Source organism: Aethalodelphis obliquidens, unplaced genomic scaffold, assembly GCF_003676395.1.
Source record: "Aethalodelphis obliquidens isolate GAN/ISIS:26980383/991018 unplaced genomic scaffold, ASM367639v1 scaffold18, whole genome shotgun sequence".
NCBI lineage: Eukaryota > Metazoa > Chordata > Mammalia > Artiodactyla > Delphinidae > Aethalodelphis > Aethalodelphis obliquidens.
The window spans coordinates 12496945-12517007 of record NW_020837962.1 but is presented as its reverse complement, the minus strand read 5'-3'; the positions used below and the strand labels follow the sequence as shown (position 1 = coordinate 12517007).

The window sequence follows — 20063 nt, the reverse complement described above, 5'->3', positions numbered from 1 at the left end:
GCGGCCTCCGGCGCTGTCGGGCCCGGCCGGGCGGGCGCCCTACACCCGCGGCCCGGCCCGCTCCCGGGAACCGGCCCGCCCCGGGCTGCTGACGCCGTGGCGGGGGCCGACCCGCTGGGCTCACCGGCCCGGGCCCGAGCCCCGGCCCGTCGCAGCCCGGGGGGGCGGGGGACGTTCGCTCGGGCGCGCGCTCGGGCGGTTCGCGGCGCGCGGGTCGCGTCCGGGGCCGCAGACGGCGCCCGCCGCTCGGGCCGCGGTGACAGGAGCGCCGAGCCCTCCGCCAAGGCGGAGCGTTTCCGGGGTCAAGGTGTGCGCGCGAACCTGTGGCGCGTTCTAGCCCGGGAGAGGACGCACCGCACAAAGAGTGCAAAGCCGCGCGCTGCAGAAGCGCGGGCGCGTTTGGGGGGGTGGCGTGTGATGCCTAGAAATGAAAACAAGTCCGAGCTCTTGCGCCTCCGGAGCTCCGCTCCCAGTTGGTGGGACACTGAGTGTTAGCACTCCCCTTAACGGGGAGATTTCCTCCCAAGACTGCTTTGTACCAATTGCATGGAGGCTGGAACTGGTAGTTAGGCGAGTAGGAGGAAGGCGAGGCGATGATTAGCTGGGATCATGGTAACAACGACAACACCTGCTCCTAAATCACGGAATTAACTGGTCTGGTTTGTATGATTTGGAAATAAGCTTAGTTCTTCAGTTAGCAAAGTTACTGTTCTGTGTTTGCGGAACTGGCTTTTGTTGGTCTCCTTTTAAAGCCTGTAGTCGTAAATGTTTCTTGTTCTTAAGGAAACCGTGCGTTTGGATAGAAAACCTACCCAACAGAAAAGAGAGATGGATCCCAAGTTTGTCCTGACTTGTTTATGGCCTTTCGGGTGGTTTAGGCGTGAATTTTGTATCTTGTTGCACCTTTGTCTGGTGAATCTTGCTGGGGGTTTGGGGCCTTGCTTCAGAAACGGCTTGGGGTCCTGGGAAGTAATGTCAGGAAAGAACAGGGAACTGCACCTGGTCTGGAGTGTCTCCTGAGTGCAGGGTGCCTGCATCAGGTGAAGCCAGTGCCTTCCCCTGGGGAGTTTACTTTGGGTGAAAAAAGCCCATCCGGGGCTGCTGATCCTTTATCAGTTTCATCCCCGGCCAACCTGTGGGGTCACAGTGCTATTGTCCATTTTACAGGTGAGAAGGTTGAGGGTGGTAGAATCCACTCGCCCACATATGCAGCCAGTAAGTGGCTCTGAAGTCTCCTGTCAACTAGAAGAGCGGGTTCAAGTACAGCCCGATCTGGAAGAAGGTGACGGCAGATTTCCAGGGTCTCCCTGGAGAACCCGGGTCCTCCCCTGCAGGCTGTGTTTAGCAGTTCATAGATATCTTATTTTCATATCTTATGATTTTGCTGTTTTAAAGTGTCTAGTAACACTTAACTGCTCCTTAAGTGCCTCTCTGTCATTTGGGGAAGGCAGATTCGATCCTAAGTGCGATTCTGAAGTAGTGGCTCCATGTTGTAATTAAAATGTACCAAATTGGCTGCTTTCTCCTGGGGAGCAGGAGGCCAGGTCTCTGCTTGGGACAGTGCAGGTGTGCACCTGTGGCTGTTTGCCCTGGTGGTGGAAGCGGTCTTTTTGGTTCCCACTCTGGTCCATTGGCACCCCTAAGGAAGGGGCTGCAGGAACTCCTGTGGGGACCCCCCCCCCGTTAACCTTTTGCACCTGAGACAACCACAGCTGGTGCTTGGACAGGGCCTGCAGAGGCAGCTTTGTCCGTTGTCAGCAGAAGAGGTGGCCTGTGGCAGGGTCCTGGCATGCGGTCAGCATACAGGCGGTGCTCAGGATTGCCCTGCTGGCCTCTCCTGCGTCCTGGCCCAGCCCTGCCCCTCCAGAGCCGCCCGAGTACTGGCTTGCCCATTCCGGAATCCACGGATCCTCGGTGTCCAGAGTGCTGCCCTGGGGCTCCAGAAACCAGTCTTGATGCCTGGCCGAGCACAGACTCGGGAACCTCACGCCAGCTGCTTGTCTTCTGCTGCTGAACTTCTGCGTTCATTAGTTCAGAGGTGGCCGCCAGCCTATGCTGCGTGCTCTGCCCTGGCTGGTGAGGGGCTTGCTGTGGACATCCTCCACATCCCTCAAGCCCCGTGGGGCGGGGGGGTCGTTCCCACCAGCCCTGGGGATGAGGTGGGGTTGAGCCCTATTTAGAAGAGCCATTTGAAGGGTTTGAAAAAGTCTCAGGAATGAAGGTTTTACAGTTTACAGACTTTGGGGTTACTGCCCTAGCCTCCGACAAGAGAGTCTTAAAGACAAAAGTGGCTGGCGCTCTCCTGTGCCCTGATCCGCTGCATCTCCCCGCCTCCCTCAAGCAATCCCAGGCCCTCAGGACCAGTGCCCACCCTTCCGGCTCTTTCTTATGTTCCTGCACTGAGCCCATTGCTGCAGGCTGTGTCCAGGCAGCCACCTGACCACCATTAGGACCCAGGTGCCGCCAGTCTCGTAGTCGTCCTGCTTTGTGTCTCCTGGCACCTAGCACTTCTCCCCATGTCAGCCGTCCGGGCAGCGACACTCATACCATTCCTTAATTTATGTTGCATGAATGAATGAAAATAGCAGATAGAGGTGTGCCATCCAGGGAAGGAGATCCTAGACGTGTTACTGACGGTCGGGTCCACGGATGGGGAGGAAGCGGGCAGACCAGAGCTCTGGGGTTGGGGGTGGCAAAGAGAAATTGTGTTTTGGGTGCAGGCCTGGTGTTACTTGTCTTGGACTTAATCTTGAGGTTGGGCAAGTTTATAGCCTTTTAGAAGGTGTGCTTGGGTCAGAGTGCTGCCAGGGCAACAGCTCCTGTCACCATGCCTGCTGAGTGGGGGGCTTTGATTTTTTTATATATATAAATTTATTTATTTTTGTCTGTGTTGGGTCTTCGTTGCTGCACGCGGGCTTTCTCTAGTTGTGGCGAGCTGGGGCTACTCTTCGTTGCCGTGTGTGGGCTTTTCATTGTGGTGGCTTCTCTTGTGGAGCACGGGCTCTAGAGTGCAGGCTCAGTAGTTGTGGTGCAGGGGCTTAGTTGCTCCACAGCACGTGCTCGACCAGGGCTCGAACCCATGTCCCCTGCATTGGCAGGCGGATTCTTAACCACTGTGTCACCAGGGAAACCCGGGCTTTGATTTTTGACCCTCGCTTTTTTTCATGATGACATGAGTATATGTGTTTCTTGATGACACACCACATCCCGTTGCTCTGGTGTTTTGCAGTAACTCACCCCACTTCCTGAGACCTGGGCTCGTGGGTGATGCTGGAGGCTGCGGTGGCCATCCCAAACCCGCCCTCCCCCCCAGCTATGCTTACTTCTTGGGGAGTCGTCCAAGAGCCAGATCCCCGCAGAGTTCCTGGCTCCATGGGGCCACTGGGCCTGGGGACGTGCCCTTGTAACCAGCACCCAGTGAGGTAGCCGCCCAGGGCCCCACTGATCGGCTGGTCTGCTGTTGCATTGTTGACCTGACTCCACCTCTCCTGCAGGAACGTGGGCGTGTTTGTGTTGTCTGAGGCCTGGGGGCAGAGTGTCCCAGCAGATGCTGCAACAAGGTTTTGATTTGGATTGCTGGAGCACTTGGGGGTCAGCCTTAGCCAAGGGAGGGGGCTGCAGGAGTGAGTATGAGGCAGGGGCTGCAGAGAGGAGCAGCCCTCCTGCCGGAAGTGGGAAGACCCCCTGGGTTTGATTTGAGGCTTCTCCCTCAGTGGGCAGGTTACTTCTGATCTTCCCTTCTCAGGTCTAAAACGGGCTTGGTGGTCCCCAACTCTGGGTCAGGGCCGGCACAGCTGGGAAGCACGGCTGGTTTCCAGTTCTGTCTTTGGCAGAAGTTTGTTCTTCTGTGCCTGGTTGAGAGCTGTGTTGTGGTTGCGGAGGGTGCCCCGTGTTGTCCTAGGGAACTCGAGGTGCTGGACCTCTTCCCTGCCAGAGGTGCAGAGGGGGCCTGTCCCCGGGCCCTCCAGTGCAAGCCTGCAGGGTGGGGACAAGCCACCGGCCATGCACGTGTAGGATACACTCTCTTCGGTCTTGTTAAAGTCTTGCTTAATGGAAATACTTGATTCAGGGTATCTTTAATGTTCCCATGGACTCTGAAGACCAGCAAACACACTTGGGATCAAATTCTTCAGCAAGTTTTCGGGTCTTAGTTGCGGCGTGTGGGCTTAGTTGCCCCGCGGCATGTGGGACCTTAGTTCCCCCATCAGGGATCGAACCCGCGTCCTGTGCATTGGAAGGCAGATTCTTAACCACTGGATCATCAGGGAAGTCCCTAAGGGTTGCGTTCTTGTGGGCAGAAGGAGGCCGAGGGCAGCAGGGGTTACGATAGAGTGCCACATGCCTGGTCTGGTCTGGTCTGCGTGCTGCATTAGCAGCACCTGGGAGATGGGCTGACAGCTCCGGGCAATGAATCTGAGTGGCTGATGCCGCCAAGCCCTGAGGGTCTGTGGTCCAGAGGTGCAGGGGAGCCGATATTCAGGAGAGACCAGGAGTTTGCGTAGCTTGGCTGCAGGGCCTGCTCCCCCTTTTGTTGACTTTCCCAAAGTCACTGGGAGACAGGTCTTGGCCCACTCACAACAGGTGGAGTGGCAGCGGGTCCTAGGGTGGGGCTGTAGGATGAGAAAGTGGCAGGGGCCAGGGAAGGCCCGAGCCCCCAGGCCTGGTGACAGGTGGGTCTGTTGGATGCTGGTGGGAGGGGGGGTGCTGCCTCTGGACTTGTGCAGCCCCCACCCCTTGCATGGTTAAACTGCTCTCTGCCCAGGGCTGCCTTCCTCTTGGTTGCCTTCCAGGACCAGGGCTCTCCTCCTGGCCGGGCATGAGTCTAGATTCTGAGCCCCCGATTCTGGGCCGGAGGCCTGCCAGCACTCCCACGTCCCTGCACCGGGAAAGGGGAGTGCTCAGAGACTGCCCCTCCCAGGTCTCGGGCCTGCGCTCTGGACATCCCCATCTTGTCCCTGCCTCTGCTATGGAGTCTGGTGGAATTGGGGTCCCTGTCACTCCAGCAGGTGCACAGGAGAAAGAGGGCAGGGCTAGTGGGCAGGTGGCTGCTGCGAGTGCACGGTGCCCCTCCCCATGCAGCACCTGGCAGCTATGTGACCTGGGCCTGGGGCTTTGCTTCTCTGGAGCTCTGTGTCACCATGAAATGCAGGTCACAGCGTATGCCATGGGGGCCTGGGGATGGGAGACCCGCTCCCTGTTCCCTGGTGAGCTGCCTGCACCAGGAGGCTGGGAGGCTGGGGTGGGGGGAGCCGTGACAGCTTGTCCAGAGCGGCGTGTGGGGCCGGGCGGGAACCTTGGTTTCCCTGCTTCTTGGAAGCGAGTCTGTTGGGCTGGGCTGGGCACGGGGTGAGGGGGCAGAGGGCCCACAGCTGCCGGTGCTCATCGCACACTCTGCCCATCTCTTCTAGGGACGCAAACATGTCGGGGATCGCTCTCAGCAGACTCGCCCAGGAGAGGAAAGCTTGGAGAAAAGACCACCCGTTTGTAAGGAAAGCTTTACTTCTGCGTGTGGCAGGGTGATGGTTTCCCCTTGACAAGAACGTCAGGTCCCTGCGGGTCAGCCATTTGGCCTCTGGGCTGATGCTGGCGGGTTTATCCCGGGAGCAGGGAACTGGCTGCCACGGCGCTGATGTGCCCTGTGTTGTTTTCTCTCAGGGTTTTGTGGCCGTCCCAACAAAAAATCCCGACGGCACGATGAACCTCATGAACTGGGAGTGCGCCATTCCCGGGAAGAAGGGGGTAAGAGGGGCTGCCCCCCTTCAGAAGGACTCAGGTTCAAGTGTGTGTGATGATTGTGATGGTCACGCGGGCCGTGGTCCCATCCCCTGGCCAGGGGGACAAGGTTAGGGTGACATGTGGCCCTCCGGGCAGTCTTAATTCAGAAAGAAGCTGGGCTCTAGCAGATGGGGAGGGGTGGCGTCATGCAGCCCCCCTGCCACGTCCCAGGAGCAGGAGGAGCCCTGGAGGGGGTGGAGGGGGGCTGAGGTTGAAGCAGCCCAGACATGGTGGTGCTCTGGGGCACGGGGGGTGTGGGTCTTGAGCCTGGGACACCTGCAGATCCTTAGACACAGAGGCCCGGCATCAGCCACCTAAGACAGCCATGTGGGGCCCCACATGTCCTGCACTCATGGGCCACGGTGCTGCCTCCTCCGCTCACCTGAGTGTGCCTGGGTCCGTTAGGACTGGCACGTTGGAAGCATTTGGGAGGGAGGGTCTCTTCTTGGGTGAACTGGAAGGAAGGAGGAGACTCCTGAGGTGTCTGGGTGATGACAGGGCTTCATCGTCTCCATTTTCTCCTACCCATGGTTGGTTGTAAGCATACAGCAGTAGGCCTGGGGGGGGCGGGTGGGGAGGGGTGTTGGGCCGTGGAACTGGGAGGTTGCCCAGGGACCCATGGGACCTGAGGGAGGAGCCTCACAGAGCCGCCAAGTCTTCACTGTACCCACTCAGTGTCGGCGGGAGCCCCCCAGGGCCTCCTGTCTCTCCAGGGAAGGCCCTTTCCAACTCGGGGGTCATGGAGGCCCCAACAGTCCTGCTAGTGGGCTGTGAGCCATTAGGAGCTGCCTCTGGGGGGCCCTCACCATCCTGGGGTGCAGCTGGAGCAAGCTCCTTGCCCTTCCTGGGCCCAGCCCGCCGCAGAGGCCCGCAGCACACCTGATCACAGTTTTATTTCCCAACAGACTCCGTGGGAAGGAGGCTTGTTTAAACTACGGATGCTGTTCAAAGACGATTATCCATCCTCACCTCCGAAATGTAAGTAGAACGCAGTCCTCAGAAGTCGGTCGGCTTCTGCCTGTTCCTTCAGAGAGCTTGGGCCTGTGGAGCTTCAATTATGTCCTGCTCTGCTCCTGGGGTGGCTCCAGGGACTCTGATCCCTGGGGCTGGCTGTGGATTTGAGTCTGTTTGTACCCCCCAGTGGCCAGAGGTGCACATAATAGGCCCAGTCTCAGACCCAGAATCCCAGCTCTCATCACTGAGAGGTGGGCCCTTAGTGCCATCAAGTTCCAGCCCTGGATGGGGTAGACATGCAGAAGGACAGCGGTCCAGAGCCTCACCCCACAGAGGGTTTTGTTGCCTGTTAGAATTTGATACTTATGTGGTGCAGCGTGTGCACCCTGGGTGGATAGCGTGCTGAAGTCTCCAGAGAAAGCGGCAGGAAGAAAGAGCCAGGGCTGCATCTGAGATAGTGCAGTGGCCAGACCATCAGAACACATTTCAGCAAAACTCAGAAGGGACCCCAGGTCCCTCCCCTTTTGTAGCTGGAAATGAGCAAATGCTATCTGTGTCTGGTTAATTGGGTGTTTTAACGCATGCCCCAGCATGTGAAGAGTGCCCCCAGCACCAAGACTGTCAGCGTTCACTCTGGTGGTCAGTAATTCAAGATGTCTGTTATAAAGACACAACCAGAAGAATTTCTAAAACTAACAGTTAACCACTGGGATGGAGACTTATTTCATTTGGGGTGGTTCTTTGCTGTTTGAATTTTTTTGCCACGTGCAGGTATTAACCTTAAAGAATGTCTTTAATCAGGGACTTCCCTGGTGGCGCAGTGGTGAAGAACCACCTGCCAATGCAGGGGACATGGGTTTGATCCCTGGTCTGGGAAGATTCCACATGCTGTGGAGCATGTAAGCCCATGTGCCACAACTACTGAGCCTACACTCTGGAGCCCACGTGCCTGGAGCCCATGCTCCGCAACAAGAGAAGCCACCGCAATGAGAAGCCCGCACACTGCAATGAAAGAGTAGCCCCCTCTCGCCGCAACTAGAGAAAACCCATGCCAGCAACAAAGACCCAATGCTGCCCCCCAAAAATTTAAAAAGAATATCTTTAATCAAGAAATGAGACATTGTAGCTACGTTCATCATTTCTATTCTACATTGTATTGGAATTCCAAGAAGATAGAGCCCGACAAGAAAAAGAAATCCCAGCAGAAGAACTGGAAGACAAGACTGCAGACAATCTTTCCCTGAGTCTAAGATTGCTGAATAAAAGACTAATTCACAAAATTTTTTATTTAATTTAAAAGCGGGGGGGCTTCCCTGGTGGCGCAGTGGTTGAGAGTCTACCTGCGGTTGCAGGGGACACGGGTTCGTGCCCCGGTCCGGGAAGATCCCACATGCCACGGAGCGGCTGGGCCCGTGAGCCATGGCCGCTGAGCCTGCGTGTCCAGAGCCTGTGCTCTGCAACGGGAGAGGCCACAGCAGTGAGAGGCCCACGTATAGAAAAGAAAAAAAATAAATAAAGGGGGGGACTTCCCTGGTGGTCCAGTGGTAAAGAATCTGCATTCCAATGCAGCGGACATGGGTTTGATCTCTGGTCAGGGAACTAAGATCCCACATGCCGTGGGGCAGCTAAGCCCGCGCACCACAACTACTGAGCCTGCGTGCCGCAAACTACAGAACCTACGCCCTCTGGAGCCCGCGTGCCACAGCTAGAGAGAGAAAACCTGCACACCACAACTGGAGAGAAGCCTGCACGCTGCAACGGAGTATCTTGCATGCCCAACAAAGATCCCACGTACTGCAACTAAGACCCAGTGTAGCCAAAAAAATAATAAATATAAATTTAAAAGGGAATTCTCTGGTCCAGCTTTCACTGCCAAGGGCGTGGGTTCAATCCCTAGTCGGGGAACTAAGATCCCACAAGCCCCAAGACGTGGCCAAAAAAAAAAAGATCTCTCCGCTGAAAATGATCAGATGTTTCTGCAAGGATCAGGGGCAGCCTTGATCCCTGGCAGGGCAGGCCGTGTGCACAGCTCGGAAGACTGAGTGCATGTGCCTGTTCTCTCCCAGCTCTTCTGCGGGTTCAGTGTGATCCCAGTCACAACACAAGCAGACTTTTTTGGAAACTGTCACGCAGACTCTAAAATGCAGGAAATGCAGGGTGCTGAGAACAGTCATGCCCTTGGAGATCTGTGGGGGGAGATTGTGAGGCCTAGGCTGAGGCCGCTTGGGTGAGGAGAGCACCCAGACCTGTAGGACGGCAAGATGGAAAGCGGGCTGAGATCTGCTGCAGGGACACTGAGACACAGGCCTGCAAAGCAGAGTCCAGAGAGGCCAGCCGTATACAAGCTTGGCTGATGACAGAGGCAACTCTGGGAGGCATGGGGGGCCCAGTGGAAGGAGAGCTCGCTCTCCTGCGGATCTTGGTGCCCGGTGGGAAGTACAGCTGTGGAGGAGACGGGAGGACCTCTCCATCACGTGGGCAGGCTGAGAGCACTTTAACCATAAGGAGAGAAAGGATGAGCTGGACTGCATTTAAATCAAGACCATCTCCTCATCAGGAGACACCAGTGAGAGTGAGGAGAGAGATGGGATGTGTTTGTCAGTTCTCGTTCCAAATACATCAAGAGCGTTTGCCCTTCAGTGAGAAAGGGCAAACTGCCATTAGCTCAGGCCCTTCCCAAAAGAGGCTCTCCACCCAGCCAGTGGGCACAGGGGAAGGTGCCTGACCTCATCACCAGACACTGCAAGTGACAACCCAGCAGGAACAGGCAGGCAGTGGGGAGCGAGGGGCCCAGCTCTAGAGAGCACTTCCCTCGGAAAGCTCTCGGTTTGTCTACTGAGGCTACACTTAACACCTGCCCTGGGACCGGCTGTTCACTGAGGAGAGACCCAGTGCAAGTGTGCACACCGAAAGGCCTGGGCAGCATGTGTCTGGAAAAAGCTGGGGGCAGTGCAGGTGTCTGTTCACAGTAGAATGGACAGATGAACAGTGGGACAGTCTGCAGCAGAGAGAAGGAAGAGTCTGTGAGTGTTCATGACATGAGTGAGTCTCCCAGATGCCAAGGAGCTGGACCAGGTTCCGTTTGTGGAGGTCAGCAGTCCATGTGATGGCAGTGTTAGGAGTCAGGAGGGTGACCTGGTGCAGAGGGAAGGCAGCCAGTCACCTGAGATGGGGGTGAGGGGCTGAGGGGTGCTGGGAGACAAATAACAAAGGGCCTGTGTCCTGCGTATATAAAGAGCATCTGCAAGTCAACAAGAAAAGCGTGTGAGAGGTTTAAAGAAGAGCTTCTCCAAAGAAGCAGCAAGTGCGTCGCAGGGAGTGAAAGGAAAATGCAAATCAGAACCATGAGAGGCAGCCACTGTCATCAGGGTGGCTGAATTCCATGGCTGACACCACCAGGGGCTGGCAAAGTCACAAAGCGTGGGAACATGCAGACCCTGCTGGCGGCATGTAAGTTGATACAGCTGCTGTGGAAATGAGCAGTATCTACTCAAGTTCAACATGGACACCTTAAAACCCCGCATTTTCACATTGTGTGCACTAGAATTCACGTTCAGGAATGTTTGCAGCTTCAGTCGTAGTAGCTCAGATGTGCACCTACGGTGGGGTGGGCAAGTCCATGGGCAGCTTCTCCCAGCGAGGCCTGTGTGGCAGCAAGGTGCAAACTGACCCCTGGGTGTAGAGCCGCGAGTCCTGGTCTGGGGGCGGGGCGGGTGTACAAGTTGGGATAATGAGGCAGGTGAGGGAGGGAGTTTTCTGGAAGCTGTTGGTATGAGTGGGTGTGTTCATTTTTGGTAATTCATCAAGTGTACTAGCTGAACTTTTCTGGGTATAATTAAATAATGTTTTAAAAATCAAGAGAAAGGGGGAAAGCGCCCAGATGAGAGAAAAACACACGTTAGGTGAGTTAACGGACCCTGGGTGGGGCTCATAATGGCAATTTTTTCCTACCTTTTTTTTTTCCTTTATTATTTTTGTCCATGTCACAAGGCATGCAGGATCTTAGTTCTCCAACCAGGGATTGAACCTACGTCTCCTGCAGTGGAAGCGCAGAGTCCTAACCACTGGACCATCAGGGAAGTCCCTGCTGCTCTCTGCTCTTTTATGTTTTCAAATTTCCTACATGTATTCTTTCTTATTTTTATTTTTTAAAAAGAAAATTAACTTTTTTTGCTTTGTGTTATTTTATTTTTGAAGGAAGAATGTGGGGTCATAAAAGTCTCTGTTTTGAAGCAGGATGATCTGCTTTGAAAATGGCCACTTGTTTGGAAGGGCCTCTGAGTTTCTGCCCTTGGCCTTCCCGCAGGACCCTCCTCACCTGCTGCAGTGGCCCCTTCCCATTTTCCTGAGTCGGGCCGCAGCCCGGCTGGGAGGACATGGGGGCAGCCATCTGGGGCTCTGTGCTCTGAATGCCAGTACCCCGGGTGGCGTCCTGGGAGCACGTGGCTTCCCCTCTGAGTCTGTCAGGAAGGTGGCTGCTTACTCCTCCCACCTCAGGGCCAGTTTCGTTTTTCTAAGTAGTTCTTGGCCAGGTGCCTGGTGACCAGCCGGGTGCCCCAGTGTAGGGGGAGAGGCCCCGTCGGGGCAGGACATTACTTGGTAGGAAGATACCTGCCACCAGAAACATGTTTCTTTCATTCCCTTTGCTCCAGGCAAGTTTGAACCGCCGTTATTTCATCCAAACGTGTACCCCTCAGGCACAGTGTGCCTGTCCATCCTGGAGGAGGACAAGGACTGGAGGCCGGCCATCACGATTAAGCAGGTATGGAGTGCGAGCTCCCTCCACCCTTCAGGGCCCGAGGGCCAGTGGTCCTCCATCCCGGGAAAGTTTGCCTTTCAGCCCGCTGGCCTCTCATCTTGCTCTGTTTGTTTTGTCTCTTACACAGATCTTATTAGGAATACAGGAACTTCTAAATGAACCAAATATCCAAGACCCAGCTCAAGCAGAGGCCTACACGATCTACTGGTTAGTAGCAATCCAGCCCCGTTTGCTGCAACTTCTTCTTGGCCTCCCTGAAGTCTGGTCTAGGCTGCCCCTGACAGCCTGGCTGGGAGGCAGCGGTAGGGGGGGTGAGACACGGCAGCCGGGCTGTCCTGCAGCCAAGGGAGCTGCGTGTGCAGAAACAGGTGACCTGCGGCGGGGTGGGTGTCAGGAAGCCGAGCTCAGGTGTTGGCCACTTTGTGTCTGAGCTGTGGCCGGGCCGGCCCTGGGACTCTGGTCCAGCTCAGAGGGAACATCCCCCTGAGTGGGGCCCTGAGGGAGGGATGTCCAACAACCCAGCTCAACCAGGGACCCCAGACCTTCCACCTTGGCCCTCCTGCTGCTCTCCCCATCTCCAGCCCCTCTTCCTGGTCCCGCCTGGGTGTGGTGCCTCCAATGGGGGTGGTCAGTGGGGGCGTGATGATCAGGTTGCTCTTGGCCACCCAGCTGCTGTGATCCCTACCCCCCCACCCCCCAGTGCCAGGCGTCCACTCCATGCCTGGCCCTTCCCCGCATGGCACGTGGGTCCTGCGTCCACTCTCTGTGATGAGGGAGGAGGCCTGGTATGACGTAATTGGGGTGAGCAGTGGTTAAACGTGGCGTGTGAGCCTGTGGTCCTCCCCAGGCTGGTCTGGACGGGGCCTTAAGCTAGTCTGGGGCTCTGACGCCCATTGCTCCATCTGCCCATGTTCAGAAACCCAGGCCCACACCTGAGGGGAATTGGGGAACGGAGAGTAGCATTTTCTGAGAACAGTGCCTAGGTGCCCCAGTGGCCTGGGACCCAAGGGGCTGGCCCTCGGGAGAGGCCAGGCAGGAGCCTGTTTCTTCCTGGAGGGCATCTGGAGTGGGAGGTGGAGGGTAAAGCAGAGGCTGAGACTGTCCTGGGGCTGCTCTGAGCAGCCGGCACCCCAGCTGTTGCGAGTCCACCTGAGAGAAGCACCACGTTGCAGGAGAGGTATTTCTCTTCCCAAGATGGCTCAGGTCTCTGGGCCCAGCCCAGTGTTGTCTAAGGGCAGAAGAACCCCCCGGCAGGGCCAAGGTCCCAGAGCCCCCTGGCCCACCCCCTCCGGACTTCAATCTGGCCTTTTCCCTGGGGCTTCCCGCCAGGGGGCATTGCTCAGTGGCTCGAGTGGAGCGTCAGCGACTCCTGCCCTGACCTCAAGCTGGGCGCTGTGTGCTTTCACTGCCGCGCCCCGTTGGCCCTGCACCCTTTGTAAATAAGGCCACTGGGGTACTCGTTTGAGCTGAGTCCTTGCGACAGAGGCGTGTGGCCCTCAAGCCCGAGATGTCTCCTTGCTGCTCATAGAGCAGAGCCGGGGTTTCCTGGGTTCTCTGTGTTGGTGGCAGCGGCGTGTGGCCGAGGTACCATGGGACACTGCTCTGCACCGTCAGGCACCGAGGCTCTTCTGGTTTTGTGGTCGGTGCTGGCCCAGGCTGGTGGGATCTGCCTGTATTCCCACCTTGCTCCCAAAAGGTCACAGGGCACATCCTACACTGGCAGGTGCCTGCAGCCCCGTCCCGGCCTTCACTTGGTCAGTGGCGGAGCTGGACTTGGCTGTTCCGCCCACTCCTTCCAAAGCTCCCCGGCCACTGCCTCCGCCCTGGGGCTGTGGTGGCCTGGGCTTGACACAACACTGGGAGCCAGGGTCGAAGGTTAGGGGCGGGGGGTGGGTGTGCTCAGACCACTGTAGGCGCTGGTCCCGTGACCTCACTCTCCAGCTCTCAGGGCCACACCAGCCTCCTTGGCGCTGGGCCAGCACAGGGCCGCACCAGCAGCTCTGCCTCTCCTGCTGCTGGCACTGCAGCCGTTCCCCAGGGAGGCCACAGGCAGGGTCCTGGGCACTGGAGCCGTCGGCGCCATGGTGCAGCTGAGGAGCTTCTGCCACCCCATGCCTGGGCTGTGGTTACAGCTGGGCCTCAGGCCGTAGGCTGCGCTCTGGGGGGCCTCGCTGGTTGCACAGCACAGCTTGGAAAGACCCCTGACTTTCTTAGCGGGGGCTTTGCACACCTTCGTGAGGGTCACTGACCAGCCCCAGCACTGGGTGTCCAGGAACCCTGTCTGCAAATATCTCCTCTCGGGGCGATGCATATTGGCCCCTTTTATCAGCGGTGGTTCTCACCCTAGAGCCCCAGCTTGGGTCCTGCCTGGCTGCCGTAAGCTGCTCGCACTTTCTCCCATGGTACTGAGAGCTGAGGGCAAACCCCCCAGAGGTTTGTGTCTGGTTTTGAAGCAGATGGTACTGGGAGATCTGTTTCCTCCAGTGACGGGTATGATGGATGCTGCCTCAGAGGTGGGGAAAGAAGCTGCTGGTCGCTGGCTAGACCGGCAAACCCACAGGGCTCACCCTTCTCCCAGTTTGGCCCAGGACCGGTGCCCCCGAGACCTCCTCGCTCATGCGCTCCAGGCTTCCTGGGCGCCCTCGGGCAGCGGCCGCACATTCTAACATGTCTCTCTTTTGACCTCCTCAGCCAAAACAGAGTGGAATACGAGAAAAGGGTTCGAGCACAAGCCAAGAAGTTTGCTCCCTCATAAGCAGCGACCTGTGGCATCATAAAAAGGAAGGGATTGGTGTGGCAAGAACTTGTTTACAACATTTTTGCAAATCTAACGTTGCTCTCTACAATTACTGGTCACCTGGGGAGGGTTGGGCGGGCGCCATTTTCCATTTCCGCCACTGGTACAGTCTCGGCTCGCTGAATCGCCCAGTTTTTCATACAGGGTCTCTTCCTTCAGTCTTTTGTATTTTTGATTGTTATGTAAAACTTGCTTTTATTTTAATATTGATGTCAGTATTTCAACTGCTGTAAAATTATAAACTTTTATACTTCAATGAGTCCCAAGGAGCTAGTTCCTTTGCTCGCGGATGCAGGCATGCTTCACGCCGTCTAGAGCTGCACTTAGCCTTCAGCTGGCTGCACGAAACAGAAAATCAGACCTGCCCCGCCCCACCGCCTCCTCTCCCAGAGCCCGGCTTGTGTTGCTTACGAGCCTCAGATCCACAGTCAGCCAGCGTTGCGTTTCCGCATCACTTCCTTTGTGTTTATATGGCGTTTGTCTGTGTTGCTGTTTAGAGTAAATAAACTGTTTATATAAAGGTTTTTGTTGCATTATCATCATTAAAAGTGAGGAGGTGACCTCCGTGTGCCCAGCACCCCCCACTCGGCCCCATCCTCTGTAAATAGTGTATTCTGTCCCCCCGATGCCAGTGCTCTGGGTTGCAGAGTGCTAGAGAGTTCTGGTCTGGTCAGGTTGGAACTGGCATCAAGACATTTGTAAAGCTCGCACCGCCTGGGCCATCAGGAGGACAAGATGCCTAACCCAGGCCAGGCGGGCCCGGGGAGGACTGCCGTTCAAGCAGCTCACCCCTCAGTGCCATCGCAGGTGGCTGAGGGTGGCGGGGCCCTGACAATGGAGCCCAACCTGCGGGTGAGGCGTGTGGCCTCTTGCCCAGCAGCGCCCTGGCCTCAGCAGCTGCCCCAGCCTCTACGTGTAGCACCTGCGCCATCCCTCCCCGCAACTCCCACCAACCCCCACTCCTGTGCTCGCGCATCAGCGTCCCCGTGTCCCCGCCAGACGCAGGTGGTCCTGGCACCAGGACACCCTGAAAGAGCAGCAACCGGCCACCGCCTGCCCCTCAGGCTCTTCCCTTTTCCTGAAGCATCTGATCCTGCTCTGCCTGGAGGCTGCTCTCCTCAAAGCACCGCGGATGAGGCCGCTGAAGCTGCAGAACTTCCTTGACATCCTCGACGCTGTCAGAGTGGGCCTGGGTCCCGGCTCAGCAGGAGGTGCCGAAGATGGAGCCGGGAAGTGGCAGAGGGGGCCGGGCCCGCGTCCTGCACCCCGGCACTGCCAAGGCGGGTACTTGGCCTCCGGGTCCCAACGAAGCCTGGAGCCGGCCTGCCCTCCCACCCTGAAGACCCTTGCTGGGGGACCCCTGCACCTGTGGCTCCGGCCCGCAGACCCAGGGGCAGGATGATCCCCATAGGAGCTCGAGGAGGACTGGTCACCCGGGCCCCGGGTCAGGAAGGGCCAAGGCTCGCCTTGAGAAACATGTGGCCTGGCAACAGGATCGTGGTGGAAGTTGGGGGCCCCTGAGCCCACAGCACCTGTGGCTCAAGGCCCCAGTGCCTTCCCAGCTCACTGAGCTGGATGTGTCGAGCTGCTGAGCTCCCAGTTTGATGTCCACAATGTGTTGGGCACAGAGGGCCTTCGGGGGATCCAACGGGTTGTGTATTTGTAGCCTCTCCCAGAATGTCTTATTTTGTAATGACCGAACTACTCTTAGTAATAGTTATACATGTATATGGTTAATATATATGGAAATTCAATATATTTTCTAGTTAAAGCATTCTAAAGTAATCAGTGTTTCTAGCAAATTGTCGTGACTTCGGCTAATGAAATGTCCTTTTGTGCCACAGTCCTTGGCTTAACAAAGATGTGAATCTTGTAACACAAGAACTATGAAATGCGATGATTCTGTTTCTACTGTAAGGGAAGAGCGTGTGTTCCCAGCATGAGGCGCCTAATAATTAGTAAGGAATTGTGGGCTATAGATTAACCACTGTATCTAAAAATCCTCTAATTAAAATATTTCCACTAACTGCCGCCTGCAGGGTGTCCTTTTCCTGCTCCATCTGCACAGGCTGCTTCATGCTCGGTGTCAGGGGGGCCACGCTGGCCAATTCCAGGGTCCTGTGCTGCTGGCCCAGGAGCTGCTGGAGCCGCCTCCTCCCTCGGCTTCCAGCATCAGATGCTCAGTGACCCGCAAGTGGCAGAGGGTGACATTCCCTAGAGCCAAGGTTGAATCCCCCGGTCTGTGCCTCTGAGGCTGGGGCGTGGGCAGCCAAGGCTGGGCCCACATCCTGCACTGACCCCTGTCCCTGTCCCCTGAGTCTCACCTGTACCTCCCTGGCCTACTGGAGCAGGTTCCCCCCATGGGGACCTCCTTCTCACCGCCAGGGTGGACCTCCCTGGGGCACCAGGATGCCGTCCTCATGGTGCCAAGGTGCCTGTGAGCCCTTGGCTCAGACCCTGACCAGGCCCCTGGGACACTGTGTCCAGGACTGGCTCGGGCCAGGCTGTTACATGGGTGCAGAGCAAGGAACCCAGCGTTGGGGCTTCTAGGAGAACTTGACCACAGGTAGGACAAGCTGGGAGCCTATCTCCCCAGGAACCACTCTGCCTGGAGCCCAGATAGGCTCCTGGATGGGCTCTGGGTCCCTGGGGGTCCCCCCCGGCCTCCCTGGACTGTCCTGGCCGAGTCAGCACCGTGTCCTCACACCTGCCCGCCCCCATGAGGCCACCTTGCTCCCTGACCAGGCAGCCCAAAGCCCTCCTACAATACATCAGGCCCTGCCTCCAGTTTGAGCTTGCCATGGCGACGTGTTGCCAGGTTGGAGGGCCCCCGAGCACTGACTTGGGCCGGCTCCAACTGGTCTAAGTCAACTCCAGCAGGGAGGGGCCCAAGGAGTGCTGGTCCAGATCTGCCCCCAGCCGACCCTGGTGCTGAGCCTGGGGGTGTCCTGCCTCAGTGGTCAGTGGTCAGGAGGCTCATCTGGAGGCCTCCAGACTACTGTGACCCCATCTGCAGAGGCCATGGGCCTGGCAGAGGAGCTAGAGCACTGGGTCCCATCCACCCTTAGTTCCTCAGACCCTACGGACTTTGCCACTTGCCCAAAGCCTCGGGCCTCAGTCAGGAAGCTGTTTTATCTGAGCTTTTAGAAGAAAATAATGAGGGAGCAGCAAAAGAAAGTTACAGGGCCCCAGCCTGGGTTCTTCCCTCCCAGCCTCTGCTCTTACAGGTGACCCATCCCAAGGGGGTTTTTCTTGCCTTGAGGAAGGAATCAGGGGCCCCAGAGCCAGGACAAGTGCCTCGGCCTCCTGTGTGCAGAGGGATGTGCGTGGAGGAGCCAGGCACCTGACCCATTCCCAGCTCTGCCGCCGGTCGCCTGGGCCTCACGCAGACCTGCAGAGCCCTGGCTGGGCTGCTGCTCTGTCCCCACCCCCAGCCCCACGAAAACCTCGGGCCTGAGGCCCCAGAGCACCCAGCCTGGCACAGGCTCCACCCGCACAGATGCTGGCAGCAGGACCCCCACTGGGCTTCTGGTTAAGTGCCCCAGGCAAGGGGTCACATGTGGGCCAGACCCCCTCTCAACTGGAGCCACCACTTCTGCTGGCAGAACCACCCAGGACAGCACAGGTAATGGGACAGATTCCTGCAGTCCCTCAGGGTCCTCCAGCCCAGGGCAGGCAGGGACGCTGACCCGAATTCCCGGGCTATGTGCCTGTGAGTTCCCTGTGATCCACCTCCCTTCCCGCTTTTCCTGCCATTGTCCTCCGACAGGTGCTATGGGGGTCAGAGAGCTGTGGGAGAAGCCTGATTGCTAGGAGGCTGTGCCTGCAATTCCAAGGGCTGCCACCATAGGGCGTGATTTCATGCATTATTAAAAGTGATGGCAGTGCCCTGGACTTACCAGGATGCCTCTCACCTCTGAGGCCCCTTCTCCCTGCCCGTCAGCAGCCATCAGAGTGTTTGCCCAGAGCCTGGTGCTTTTCTCCTGGCCCTAAGAAGGAAAAGCCACTCACCCTGTCTTCCAGACCCTTTCCAGCTGGAAGCTCCACGAGTAAACCCACCTCCCCACAAGACCCACCGAGCCCTGATCCCCATAGGCAGGGTGTCTTGTGCCCTAACTCCTGTGCATGCCCCGAGCTGCCCCCTCACAGCCCATCAAGCTCAGAACCGCTGTGGGGGGCCTGGGGCAAGGGGGCCAACGTAAATCCTTCAGCTCAAGGCCTGGGGCACAGGCACAGGGCAAGGGGCGTCCCTCCCTGTCCTCTACTGGCTGTGGGATCGCACAAGGATGAACTTAAACCTCCAACCTGCGGAGGCCAAAACTAAGTCCCTGAAGGAAAGAGACCCTCCCAAGGCCACTGGAGGGTCCTGGGCAATGGTGGCTCCAGTTCCCATCCCCCGTGGACTGGAGGAGCTGCAGCTGACTCTAACCAGCACTTGCTCCGCGGTAAGGCCATCCCTTCCCCCTGCTGAGAGGTGGGCTCTGCTGCTGCTATCTCCGTTTTACTAATGAGGGAAACTGAGGCCCAAGGCAGTGGAGGAGTGTGGCAGGGCAGGAGTCTGACCCAGGAGGTTGGGGGACAATGAAGGGGTCGGCACAAACGGGACCATCATTCCCTCCCCAGGAAATGTTTGTGGAGGGAAGGACCCTGAAGATTATGCTTTCCTGGGGAAACAGAGGCCCAGAGTTGGCTTTGGGACCCAGCCTGTTGCTGTGTAGCCCTGGACAAGCCCTTTCCCCTCTCTGGGCCTCTCTGGGCCTCAGTTTCCCTACCTGCAAAAGAGAGTGGTGAGGCCTCCAGGCGCCCTCTGCCCCGACAGGCTGCGTGGTGTTAGTCTTAGCGGCTGGTGCATCTTCGTGACGTCGCTGGCCCCCAGCCCCTTAGCTCCCCTCAGAGCTTGGGATGGGGGTGTGAGTAGGGGCCCCCTCCACTGGCAGCTGCCCCTCCTAACTTCCTGTTTACAGCAGCTGCAGGCTCTCCTAGGCTCTCCTCTTGTCTCTTCACCCCAAAGCCATTAGGATCACCATGGCAACCAGGCGGTGTTTGTTCCAACAGGTTGGCAGAACCTGATGCAAGACTGCAGAGGTGGGGGGCATCAGCTACAAGACCCTGGCTCAGGACCTGCCAAATCCCCAGGGAAGGACATTAGCTGCCCCCAAACCATTCCCACCCCCTGCAGAAGGAAGCCAAGGGGCAGCTGGTGGCATGGGATCCAGGCCCCTCCCCTGCTCACCTGACTCATCTGTCCCAAGCCATTGTGCATTTCCTGAGCACCCCCTCCCCCATCTGCCTGGCTGTGCTGGGTCAGGATGGAAGCAGGGCCTAGGGCCAGAACTTCCAGAAGGAGAACCCACCCTTCAGTGCTGTCTCCCACTCTGCAGGGCTGTCTTCCCCGAACAAGGTGGTTCTGTGTCTTATCCTGCACAGACAGGCACGCATGGCATGGCTGTGAGTCTGGGTCTAGAAATTGCGACAGGTGGTGGCCGCATCCTGGGGCGAGGGGAAGCACCTCGTCTCCTCTGGACTGGGGAGTGAAGAAAGCACAGGTGGGCTGCCTCCCAGCATGCAGCTCTGTTCTGGAACCCTGCTCCTCCAGACTCTGGCCCTCTCCTAAGTTCAGCTGACCCCTGGCCTCCCCAGCGCCAACTGTCTTTTGCCTCTGGGTCTGAGCTGAAGCGGGTTCCAGGTCTGTCTGTTCCCCATCTGGCCTGGAGTACCTCCATTAGAGACGAAGTCTCTGGGGTGAAAACTTATCCAAACCACAGTCTTGATCCCCAA

At 57.6% G+C, this 20063-nt stretch overlaps 1 protein-coding gene across 3 annotated transcripts in view; it reads left to right on the top strand.

The window, feature by feature from the left end:
- Window positions 1-14809, top strand: part of UBE2I (ubiquitin conjugating enzyme E2 I) — a 15533-nt gene extending 724 nt beyond the window's left edge. Inside the window, exons 1-7 of one of the 3 annotated variants that reach the window (XM_027117918.1) lie at window positions 70-307; window positions 5409-5484; window positions 5656-5739; window positions 6681-6753; window positions 11382-11491; window positions 11616-11695; window positions 14180-14809. In XM_027117918.1, the coding sequence (XP_026973719.1) occupies window positions 5419-5484; window positions 5656-5739; window positions 6681-6753; window positions 11382-11491; window positions 11616-11695; window positions 14180-14243 (477 nt within the window). In that variant the 5' untranslated portion in view covers window positions 70-307; window positions 5409-5418 and the 3' untranslated portion in view covers window positions 14244-14809. Of the gene's footprint in view, window positions 1-69; window positions 308-682; window positions 1283-5408; window positions 5485-5655; window positions 5740-6680; window positions 6754-11381; window positions 11492-11615; window positions 11696-14179 lie in introns of those variants that run through there. The other 2 variants (XM_027117919.1, XM_027117917.1) reach the window with 2 other exon arrangements.
- The last annotated feature ends 5254 nt before the right edge of the window (window positions 14810-20063 follow it).